This window comes from Astyanax mexicanus, chromosome 19 (assembly GCF_023375975.1).
Source record: "Astyanax mexicanus isolate ESR-SI-001 chromosome 19, AstMex3_surface, whole genome shotgun sequence".
Lineage (NCBI taxonomy): Eukaryota > Metazoa > Chordata > Actinopteri > Characiformes > Acestrorhamphidae > Astyanax > Astyanax mexicanus.
In genome coordinates, this window is record NC_064426.1 from 1,707,999 (window position 1) to 1,721,502 (window position 13,504).

Genomic DNA, 13,504 nt, shown 5'->3' on the forward strand with positions numbered 1-13,504 from the left:
GGATTAGCTGCAGTAGCTAACGGCTAACCGGCGATGCTAACTGTATTTCCGAGCTACAATATCCGATTCGTCGAATTACTTCAATATCGTCCCCAATACCGATATTCAGTATCGGATCGGTCCCATCTCTAGTAAAAACATTCACATGATGCGCCACTGTTCATCACTCAGAAAACACTCCAGATCTTTTTGCCACACATTTTTGAGTGATGATCAGAAAGAAATATGGACATTTTTCAAAAGTTCCTCTATATTTGACAGTCTCCTGTTTAGTTGAACAGATTTTTCTGCTTGTCCAGCTCTAAATACAGACATGTCTAGGCATAATCATCAGAATCAGGAGCCTCCTGCTCCATGACTCAACCTGCACTCAGTTCTCACACGGCTAACAGAGACGAAAATAGAAATAACATTCAACATTCATCTTAACCAGTGAGCAAACATCCAGAGCGTGAGGCAGCAGAAGAAGCTGGTTTCCTCTGGAACGCCCTTGAGATTACTTCATTTTTTTGGTTTAATGTTTAATTTTTGCATGAGCTTTGCACTTCTGCACATTTCTCCACTGGAAATAAACCAGGTTTAGACTTGGTTATGCCAAGCCCACTTAATCCACTAAGTTTTAGCAATGAAAACGTAGACGACTAGGTCAGAAACTCTGAGCGGCAGCAGATAGGGTTCCTCTTTTGTTGACTGGGAGACTCCCTCACTTCAGGACGAGGCCTCAGACTCTATAGCGTGTCGTCTCGGGTTCTCATTCAGGTCCTTTATATCACTTATAGGCCTCTGTGTCCTGAGTCCCTGGGGTACTGGACGAGTCTGGTGTCTGTGGACCATTTTTCCTGGATGTTGGAGAGGACAATGGCAGCGTCGGAGCCTGTATCAGCAATCGGCAATAGGAACAGATGACGCGTATCCAGGGCCACAGGGCTATCTGTTGTCTGAGCTCTATGCCAACAAGACACCAGGAGAAGCCTTCTTTCAGAGCGACGGGAAATGAAACCCGCGCTCCCCAAAGGCACCTAGCTGTGCTTGTCTTTTGTAGCAGGAGGGACATCCCCGCCTGCCCCCGGAGCCAGGGACCGAGCGGGCTTTCAGGAAGAGGCTCTGTGGAGGAGAACCGGGGCACCCTGATTTAAATGGGTTAATGCAGGTAGAGCTGATAGGACTCCTCAATGGATGGAATGTCTACAGAGTATCACATAACACTGGTCTTATCTTTCTGTGCAAGGTCATTCCATTCCTCCTCCACCTTTTATCTCCCTCCACTTCCTGAGAAGAATACGTTCATTTTTGAGCACTCATAAAATTAAGGGTGATTCAAAGATTTCTTTAGCGATTCCATTAAAGAGACACTTTTGGTACATTTTTCGCACATATTTTTCGGTAAGTAAACCCATATATACGTCTCCACTGTGCAGGGGGTCACAGAAAAAGAAAGAAGACTGAAGAAAGAGGCTGGAAATGAAAGAAAAATAAGGAGAGAAGGAGAAAAAGAAGAAAAAAGTAAGGAAGCTAAGATTACCAGCAGTAATTGGCCAGAGAAGAGAGCGTGGATGTTCTCACCTTGCTGTTCCCCCGTGCTGAGAGAGTCGCGTGCAAGCCTTCAGACATGCAAAAGACGGGCAGAAACGGTCACGAAGAGGACGAAGAGGGGTCAGGGGCGGTGGAGGAGGTGAGGGAGGGAGGGAGTGAAAGTAGAGAGGAAAGGAGGGGTGGCAAAAAGAGCGAGAGACAAAATTAGAGAGCAGAGTGAGCAGAGCAGAGCACTTACAGACCAACACCATTCAGAGAAGAAAGAAACAGAGAAAAAGAGTGACCCGGAAGATCCTGTAGGCCTCCGTCATAAATGTCAATAAAAAAAACAAATACTTTGTTACGTTACACAAGTAGAAATGTAGGTTATCTAGTAATTATTGCACATTTTCACACAATTATCTGAACTTTCTACTACTTACATTTAAATTGTTTTTATTTCAGCTCATTTTCATTCTAGCTTCTCATCGTTCAATAAAACCCCATCCAGATAAATCCCTGAAACATTTACCATTCTGACTCCCTATTGGTTTATACTGTGATCCATCACACCTGCACACGACCCCCCCCTCTATATCCTGAATTATATTATCAACATTAATATTTAATATTTTAACATTACAGTCATTATGGCTTTTAGAAAAAATGTGTTTTTAGTGGATCAGATCAGAAACAGCAGCAGTGCTGCTGGAGTTTTTAAAAACTGTGTTTAATCTCTCACTGTCCTCCACTCTATTTATTACACACTCCTACCTACAGCTGAAACACCCTGTGGATAAAGTAAAGTAAAGTCAGAGATGTTTAAAAACTCCAGCTGCACTGCTGTATCTGATTCACTATACCACTGTACCACCTCAACACACACTAACACCTCATACACCACCACCATGCTATTCAGTGCTAATCACTGCAGTGCTGAAAATAAGATGCAACCACCCAAATAATAATAATAATAATAATAATAATAATAATAATAACTGCTCTGTGGTGGTTTTCTATCCTGTGGAGTCCCGAGCACTGAAAAACAGGGTTAGCAGGATAACTATACTGTATTACATATTAAAAAAAAATATATTAGATTTGGTCACATATTAGTCACTCATTATATTAGTCATTAATTATTTTTCATTTGCATTAATGACACAGTTGCCAGTTGTCTACATTCAACCATGGTCAAAAAAGGAAGCTCTAGCCTTAGGTTGTACTCATATTAGCACAGTTCTGCCCCCTCCCCACTCCCCTGCTGGCCTGCACTCACACTGCGTTTAAACAATCCGGGCCCGAGCACGCTTACGTCATTACTCACTGCTCAGTGCATCCCCACCATGCAAAGCACCCTCTCTCGGGAGCACGTCTTCTTGATAAAAGCGGAGATAATCCTCAGAAATACATGCCAAAAGTCACAGTAATCTCATGCAGGGCACGGATTGCCTAGTGTGAGTACACCCCTAGAAGAACCTAAAACAATAAAACCTGTCCAGCTTCTGGAATCATAACCATAAGAGAATAAACAAACACTTCTTACGCCCTTTTCTGTTACCAGCTAACACAATGAGAAGTAAAGTAAAATATTTTATTGCTGCCGGGCGACCACAACTTAACAATTTAACAGTAACGTAAAAACAAACCTACTCCCTCTTTACATGACAAAAGCCTTTAAAGATCTGAGCTTTTCATCACAGCACAAACAGTGGAAAACGAAACCGCTGCAGTGCTGAATGACATTAATCAGCAGGCTGGCAGGCAGACAGGCAGGATGCCACCCTGTTCAGGGTTTGGTACCAACAGCTTAACGTGTGAAAGTTCTGCCCACCTCTGGCCTTCTGATCCAAAACTAAACTAACAAACAGAAACATCATTCAGACGAAGCTACCTCTCCTATTCTCAGATTATTCAGGATTAGCTAAATCAATACTAACAGGGCTGATGTCGGTTGATGTGGATTGGTTACACCCAAATAGAGTGATGTGAAAACATATAGTCAATTCATCGCAGTGACAAACCAGTGTGAAAGCAGCAGTCCTGATGAACTCAATTAACTTGTTTTGGGCAAGGCGTGATTCCACACTCTGCTATATTCGTCAGCAGCGGCTCCACTGTAACCTTCAGAAAGGTGCGCTGACGTTTCACACAGTCGATACGAAACCCGATGCCGTATAAGTATAAAAACCTTTACATTACACAACAATCCAGAGAAGAACCTTCAAATCTCCACAACAGCAATTTTACAGCTGAAGCTGAAGAAAATTCTTTATATAATCAATTGAAAAATATTGTATTTCCTTTGCATTTATTTGCAGAAAATGAGAAATGGCTGAAAAAAAAAACACAAAAAAGATGCAGAGCTTTCAGACACAGTTTAGAAATCAATATTTGGTGGAATAACCCTGGTTGGTTTTTAATCACAGTTTGTTTTCATGCATCTTGGCATCATGTTCTCCTCCACCAGTCTTACACACTGCTTTTGGATAACTTTATGCTGCTTTACTCCTGGTGCAAAAATTCAAGCAGTTCGGTTTGGTTTGATGGCTTGTAGGGGTGTGCCATATAGTATCTATCGTACACGATAATATCGTCAACATTTTTAAATATGGTGAATGATATTATACCCTAAAATATCGTGCCATATCACCTATCCCATTTCCCATTATCTGTCCAGTATAATTTATTTTACTTTAATTCTGGATATATGGAGATATTTTTACATTATTAGTATCATGACATTCTGAATCATTGACCTTTGTTACAAATCTAATAAAAGTCTTGTATTTTTTAATATCTTACTTAGTGGTGTACAGTATTATATTGTATGTAATAATAAAAAATATATTTTTATTTTCTTGCAGTGTATAGTGTATTTTTAAAATATATATTTTTAAGTGTTTTGTCATATCCCCAAGAGTATCGTTATTGCGAAATATCATGATATTATATTAAGGCCTTATCGCCCACCCCTAGTGGCTTGTGATCATCCATATTCCTCTTGATTATATTCCAGAGGTTTTTAATTTGATAAAATCAAAAGAAAAAAGGAGTTTTATTTTTTCAGAGCTGCATATAGGTCAAAGGTCAGTCTACTATAGTGCTCTCATCTTCTTATTGTGCTGAAAAATCCAGCACAGAATCCCACAGTGCCATTCTTTACAAGTCACACTGGCCATGTTTACTGGGAGCAGCGCTGTGACACTTCATAAAAACCTCATAAAATCAAGCGAACAACAGAAGAAAATGTAAGAAAATGACGTGCGGTGAATTTCTATCTTTAACAGGGGTCGGCTGCACCAGCTGTGTGCAAGTTTAACTGCATACATACATTATATATATATATATATATATATATATATATATATATATATATATATATATATATATATATATATATATATATATATATCGCCCTGGAAAAAATAAGACAGCACTTAAAAATGATGAGTTTCTTTGATTTTACCTAATTAAAAACCTCTTAAATATAATCAAGAGGAAGATGGATGATCACAAACCATCAAACCACCAAACTGAACTGCTTGAATTTTTACACCAGGAGTAAAGCAGCATAAAGTTATCCTAAAGCAGTGTGTAAGACTGGTGGAGGAGAGAGAACATGATGCCGAGATGCATGTAATGCAGGTGTAACCAACCCCTATACTGGTAGTGTATATTTAATGTATTTCCTTGTCTTATAATGTAGCTTTCATCTATGAATATATACATAAACTAACATATAAATAGGAAAGTACTCTGTGAGTTTCCTGTAGCAGCAGTAGAGGAGCAGGATATTCAGTGTTTGGGTTTTTTACTGCAGTGACGAGTACCGGCATGCCTGATATACGGAAGTTTTACGGGGTTTTCAAGCATTCCAGAGCTCTGAGCAGCTCAGAGAGGCAGAAACACCACAACACACACCACACACTCACTTACCACGGGGGTCCTGCAGGAAAGGGTGATTACTGTTAGAATCCTGATTATGGGTTATTTATTAATCTACTTTATACGGGTCTTTATCAGAATACTGTATTTTTTGCACCATATTTTTCATACAGTTCACTTATCGTATTTTTCTGTTAGCCACTAATGCTAACGCTCCAACTTTAGAGCTGGAGAAATACGGGAATCTAAGCTTACTGTAAATAAACTAAAGCACTTTACTCACTTAAATAAACAGTTTTCAGAAGAGAAATCCGTGTAGATTAATGTCCAACGCTCGCTTGACTTTGAAAGAAAGTGTTTTTTTTTTTTAACAATTACAGTTTTGCGTCATAATCCATAATGCTTCTTATAATCCAGTGCGCTTTATAGTGTAAAAATAGACCAGACAATAGGCATTCATTGATAATGTTTGAAAGACTTTTGAATACACAGAATCACATTTTCCTGTTAAATCACGTTTTAATTAGTCACGCCAATTAATACAAAAATAATTTTAATCATAAGTTTAATTGCCAAAAATGTAACTTTTTTTTCTAATAGATATAATAATAAAATAAAGAATACTATAGTTTTGTGGTAGTTTTTTGCAGTTAAATTATTTTATTTTTGTTACATTTTTACATTTTAGTTTTTTTCCTGATAATTTTATACAAAAAAATAGCTAAATTAACAGTTTAAATGCTTATATAATATATATAAAAACACACACACACACACAAATATAATATATACATATATAACACACACACACACACACATATATATATATATATATACATAAAGAAGATATTTTATATATACATATATATAAAAGTAAACAGTATTTTAGCCAGTCACGCTTCAAAAACTGTGACTCCATAACATACACACAGTGTGAACTAAAGTAGGTAAAGAAATAAGTATATAATTACCAAACTAACTATAATAAATGATTAATTCCAATTTTGTTGTCTTTAAAAAGTGTATAATTGCTTTTTTATGCTTTTTTGTTATCATATTGTGTACCGCAATCATTTCTGGGACAATATATTGTCCACAAAAAAAAAAAAAATTGTGACAGGCTTAATTGTTTTATATACAGTTTTTATAGAATTTAAAACAACTGTGCTTTGACACAAGAGACGCGTTACATCAATACTGACCCAAGTATTTGACTATTTGGAGAAAAATTGAGAGTTTAAATATTGACACACACAAATTCCAACCCTCCGTTAATCATGAACACAGGCTCTTACAAAAAAAACACACCATGAAACAGCGAATAATGAACAGAGTAAAAACCACAGCCCAGCCGGCAGAACCTGACTCTTCTAAACCACACAGCAGACCACACGGAGACAGAGAGGATGTAGAAACGGTGGAGGCTGAACCTGTACAAAGGTTTTTATACGGCATCAGGTTTCGTATCGACTGTGTGAAACGTCAGAGCACCTTTCTGAAGGTTACAGTGGAGCCGCTGCTGAGGAAACTGCAGGAAACGGACAGTAAACGCCGTCTAAGCCCACGCTACAATACACTCTACTGTACACACTGCGTACAGTACACAACAAACAGTGGACGGAGGGTAGACTCCCATTGTTCTGAGGGAATGTACTGTGTACACACACACACACACAACAGAAAACACACACACTCAAAACACACACAAATTACACGCATGCAAAACAGAATACCACAAACACAACAGAAAACACACACACTCAAAACACACACAAATTACACGCACGCAAAACAGAATACCACAAACACAACAGAAAACACACACACTCAAAACACACACAAATTACACGCACGCAAAACAGAATACCACAAACACAACAGAAAACAGTAAACACAAAACACGCACACAAGTGTCTCTCTCACACTCTCTCACACACACACACACACACACAAAAACACCTTTAATGGCATGTTTCCTCTTTCGAACAGAATAAAGAAGCTACTTTTACTTTATTTCCTCTATTAAAGCTCCAAGTTAAACTCAGTAACTCAGTACATTATAATTTTCTCATGATTTAAAAATAATCAAAACATCTCCGAGATATTACAATACAATAAAAAATCTATTATATACTATTCATATAATATTCATTAATATTTATTCATATGGAGATCTTCTTATTATATTACCCTCCCAACATTAATCCTAGATTTCTGTAATAATAATCTGATTAAACAAAAATAACTAAGCTTTTTACGTAAATAGAAACAGTTTTAAAGTACAGAGTATTCATGCATTGAGGAAAAAAAAACTCTGTACAGTAGATAAAGGTGCATCAAGACGCTCGATAATCATTTTATCGAATCTAAGCGAGCTGCTGGTGTTGTCTGAGGGGGCGTGGTCAGCAGGACTCACCTGGTTTATGATGTAGACCCCGTAGTCGAGCTGCTGCCGCTGCAGGATGGGGTGCAGGTAGTACAGCCAGAACTTCAGGTGCTCGTCTCTCTTGCGGAAGGGGATGATGATGGCCACTTTCTGAAGAGCGATGCAGTCTTTGGGCTTGAAGCGTCCTCCTTCCTGCAGCGCGGGGTTCTCGCTCCTCACGTGCTCCAGACTGACCGGAGCGGAGAACTCGATCCGGAGAGGACCCACTGATACAGACAGGAGAAAAACATGAGGACTAGGGGTGGGCAATATTATATCATATACAGAAATGAGACAGAAATATTATGATATTAAAAATCCATATCGTGTAATATAGTCTAATATTTGCTGTGAAGCTTTAAATGTATTTATTGTATAATTGTTTTAGTTTGCAGTTTGTATGAGACTCCTGAAGACAGAGCTCTTCAAAGAGCACTTACTCTCCTAACACCTCTAACACACTAACTACTTCTAACCTCATTTCCTTCTTCCCCTCCTTCACTCCTCTATCCTATTATTTCCCTTTGACCTCCTTTAAGCCCTATCTAAAAATGGTTTATCTAAATTCCTATTACTTTTGTACTTCATTATTTTAAGTCGCTTTGGACAAAAGCGTCTGCCAAATGTAATGTAATGTAATGTATGCAGGCACTAAATATTATGCAATATTTTTTACTGCATTATATCTTTTTATGCTATATTATTTATTTTGCCATACTATGTTAATACTGTTATAATATTATACTAGATTTCTGAAATTAATTAATTATTTTTCTGTTTTCCTATATCGCCAAGTATATCGTCATCGCAAAAATAACCTGAAATATCGTGATATTATTTCAGAGCCATATCACCCACCCCTAATGAGAACCTCAGCTTATTTCAGCTGTGTGATTACACTGGATAAAATAAAAATGTACATTAGGATTAGGGCAAAATAATTAAATTAAAGCTCCAGCCTATACCTTTTCCATCTGTATTCAGACTTAATGCTGTGTTTTTTTTATTTTCTTTTATTACATTTTTTATAATTTCTTATGTGTTTCTGAATCAGTTTCTCTGATTTTGCTTTTTATAGGTTTATGTTTGATTAAAATGAACATTGTTGTTTTATTCTATGAACTACAGACAACATTTCTTATAAATTCCACATAAGAATATTGTAATTTAGAGCATTTCAGGGTTCATACACGTTTTAACCAATACATTTCCATTATATTTTCATGACTGATCCATGCCTTCAAGGCAAATTGTCATGACCATACGATTTTTAAAACAACAGTGCAGACATGGACAATAAAGCCAAAAATCAACAAACTGTTATTAAATAAACATATAAAAATATATAAATATATAATATAGTAGGTCTAAAATGAATCTGATAAAACATGTTGACAAATAAAATATATGTCAGATCCTGAGAGCTCCATCCATTGTGTAGGCTTAAAATGACTGAATTAACTCTGAGATGACGTATTTGTCAGTTCAAAATAGATTTTCTTCATCAATAAACTCAAACGCTTTCTGGGCATTTTTATTTTTCCAAAATTTATCCAGGCCTGGAAATTGCTATTTTCAAATTCAATGATTTTTTAGGCTTTTTATTTGCAGAAATAACCAAAAAGATGCAGAGCTTTCAGACCTCAAATAATGCAAGTGGTCTTTTTTCCAGAGCTGTAATATATATACATATATATATTTTTTTTTTTACATATAAATATAGCCTCTGTAACCTGATACCTTCAATACACAGGGCTACTGTTTCACGCTGGACATGGTGTCAGAGTCTGCGCTGGACTCTGTGTGTGTAATTACAGGATGGGGAAGAAGGATTGAGGCCTCAGTTCCTGACGAGAAGTTTGGACACAGTTACTCTGCTGACACAGCCTGTTTTACACCAAACACATTACAGGGCTGTGCTGACACATGACCGCCTGCAGCCCGACACAGATCTGCTCAACTCACAAGATTACGCAGCTTGATTTAGGATGTTAGTGTGTCTTTGCTATCGTAACGCCTCAAAACGCGCAAAAAGTCTTGTACTAATTCTCTTAATTTATCATGGGTGTGGTTAAATAATTTTCAGAGTGTCTCTTGCTCGTCATTCTCTTTAAGAGTAGATCAGGTGAGCTCTGACTTTGGCGGATTGCTATTGTAACAGTGCAGCTACCTGGACGTGTTCAACAAACTCTTCTCAGCAGAGGAAACTGAGCTGCTGGTTGACGCTGTGAAGGAGCTCCAGCAGCTCATTTACGGGAACAGCAATGTTATTTTATTTACTATTCTGTTTATTGTTGATGTAAAAGTTGGGTTTGTGCTGCTGTGTGTTCATGTGTGTGTAACAAGTGGGGGTGTACGCTCGGCTCGTCACAGCGCCTGTGTTACCGAGATAGCGATGAACGTCTGACTGTTGGCATCTGTCTAGGTTGTATTCAGTCAGTGGAGCTCCTGTGTTTTCTGTTACCAAGATAAACAAGATAAAACTCCAGAAATGTACCTGAACACACCTCATTTCATAACCAGACCACCACGCCCATCAGTGTAGATATATTCAGAAGCTCTGCTGCTGTTTAAACGATGCAGATAGAAGGCGTGAAAATAGGCTGTTGGCAGGGTGTAAGGTAGCAATAGGCATTGTAACACGTCCAGCGAAGGGAATAAGCTTATGGATATCCCTTCTAATGAGTGCATTTATTCTGCTGCTTTTAGTTGTATCCATTACTGACAGAATTACTGCCAAAACAATAGGACTGTGCAGATAAACAAACATGCATGAACCCACTGGCACCATGCCTAATGCCAAGGGTGGGCAACTAGAGGGTTATAAACCCCCCAGTATTAAGTTATGGATCAGTGGAACTGTGTTTTCTGGAATGATGGAGCTCCATGCAATACTTTTACAATCAAACCCCCACAGATACTGTAACAAAAGCAGCATAAACTCATTTTAATACCCTTAATGAACATGCGTCCCAATACTTTTGTACACATAGTGCGTACTCAAGATTGTGAAAGTGTCTTGTCTTTTTCACAAGACTGTATATAAAACCTCCAACACTGTTATATAACACCATCAGTTACTCTAACTGTTCTGTGCTGCTGCCAAAGCCTCTTAACTCCACACTGGTCAAAGTCTGCAGCTTTGTTTGGGTATTTCTCTGAGGTCAGATATATGAGGTCAACACAGTCGCAGCAGTTTTAGATTACATGCATATTAAAAACTACAGAAAATTTTAACAGCTAACAACATCTTTACAGTTTTATAACTTATATTTTTACACTTCGATCTAGAAATCATGTCAGAACTGGTCCTATGGAGAGTAAACATTAAATTAATTCATTTAAATAGTTTGAAACTGGTTGGAACAGAGCTGTAAAAGCTAAAATATACTTTAAATGAAGTTAGTTTAATGTGATAACGCATTGATTCACACACTGTTCTGTAGTGATGCTTCTGGGATGTTCAGGATTTGTCACTGAGGGGCTTCATAACTGTTTTTTGTGTGCTTAAAAATAAGAGACCACTTACAAATGATGAGTTTCTTTGATTTTACCAAATTGAAAACCGCTGGAATATAATCAAGAGGAAGATGGATGATCACAAACCATCAAACCACCAAACTGAACTGCTTGAATTTTTACACCAGGAGTAAAGCAGCATAAAGTTATCCAAAAGCAGTGTGTAAGACTGGTGGAGGAGAACATGATGCCAAGATGCATGAAACAAACTGTGATAAAAAAAAAACAGGGTTATTTCACCAAATATTCTGAAATATCTGAAACTTTAAACTTTTAAAACTTTATGAATATGAACTTGTTTTCTTTGCATTATTTAATGTCTTGAAAGCTTTGTATCGTTTTTGTTATTTTGGCAATTTTTCATTTTTTGCAAACAAATGTTGTCTGTTGTTTATAAAAATTAAACAACAATGTTCATTTTACTCAAACATAAACCTATAAACATCGAAATCAGAGAAACGAATTCAGAAACTGAAGTGGTCTTTTATTTTTTTCCAGAACTGTAGGTGGAAAAAACACAAAAAATAATTTTTCGCATTTTTTTGTTATAAAATTAAGTGATGCTGGTCTTTTGAAAAACCTTTTAAACACTGTTAATTTTCAAAACATGATTTAATAAATGTTCTTTAAATATTTATATAATTATGTGCTCAACATTTTCATTGCATCGCTGTAATGTTTTATTTACTGAAAACTTTGAAAAACTTCCCACTTTTTTTTTTTAATTATTATTTCCATATAGAATTCCCTATCAAAGAGAGTTAGAGTATAGAGTTGCGTAGGTACGGATTAACTGATAATCTGTAGCTCTAGTTACACAAATACACACACACAAGTTTTACATATAACAATGTATTCATTAATCTTTCATTATTATTATTATTATTATATTATTATTATTATTATTATTATTATTATATTATTATTATTATTATTATTATTATTATTATTATTATTATATTATTATTATTATTATATTATTATTATTATTATTATTATTATATTATTATTATTATTATTATTATTATTATTATTATTATTATATTATTATTATATTATTATTATTATTATTATTATTATTATTATTATTATTATTATGTTGCTGTGAGTGTTGTTGGTAATATAATTATTATCATCATTAATATGTCGTTCACTTTAATATTATTTACTACTGCTTTTATTACTTTTTGAGTATGTTTTGTTCAATGTATGATGTTTGCATTTAAAATAAAACCCAATAAAAAATTTAAATATATACTCCATTCTGAATGCAGTATAGTCCAGAACTAGGCTTAATCCCTGTCTGGGAAACTGAGCCATAATGTATGACTGGATGGTGATAACAGGCATGAATGGATCATAAAAAGAAAATATTTACTCAATTTTGGATTTTGCTTCCGGCAAAATTCTCTTTTTATGATTTATAAAATCATTAACAATAACCGATCGTTAACCGGTTTAATTATTCACAGAAGCTGACACGGACCTAATTGCAACCCAGCTGGCCACAAACATCAGTAGATGTTGTTAACTGGTGGAAACACGTTGTGATGTGTGTCAACAAATGTAGCCATGGTGTTAAGTGACCGAAAGTCAACATCCGTACAACTTTGGAGCTGAATGTTGTTTTTAAACCCAATGTTGTTTTAATGGATACTGTATGTGACTTTGATTTCCAACCAAAATTAAACATCTATCTAATGTAAGCTGTAACACAAAGTGATATGTTTACAGATTAAGTCATGGTTGTAAGTCACCAAACTTCAATGTTCGTCCAACGTTGGAGCTTGAGGTCAATCTAATGTTGGTTTTCAATAGATGTCACTTTGATCTCTAACAAAAATGCGACGTCTTTCAAACGTTGAAGCTTTGCGTCAATCCAGTGTGGGTTTTTGACAGATGTGCCAAAATTCAACATCTTTCTAACTTTAGAGACTGATGTCAGAACTCAGTTTTGAACTTTGACACATATGTGACTTTGATTTCCAGCACAGATTTAATGTCTATCTAACATTGGAGCTTGAGGTCAACCCAGTGTTGTGTTTTCACGGATATGTGACTTTGGTTTCCAACTAAAATTCAACATCTGTCTAACATTTGAGCTTCAATTTCCAACCAAAATTAAACCTGTCAATATTAGATTTTAAAATGCTAAAACTA

The 13,504-nt window shown here is 36.2% G+C and overlaps 1 protein-coding gene across 2 annotated transcripts in view; it reads right to left on the bottom strand.

The window, feature by feature from the left end:
- The window catches only part of b4galt1l (DP-Gal:betaGlcNAc beta 1,4- galactosyltransferase, polypeptide 1, like), a 45,562-nt gene that overhangs the window by 29,666 nt on the left and 2,392 nt on the right, over positions 1-13,504 (bottom strand). For both annotated transcript variants that reach the window (XM_049468191.1, XM_022676434.2), the window contains exon 2: positions 7,817-8,052. In XM_049468191.1, the coding sequence (XP_049324148.1) occupies positions 7,817-8,052 (236 nt within the window). The remainder of the gene's footprint in view (positions 1-7,816; positions 8,053-13,504) is intronic.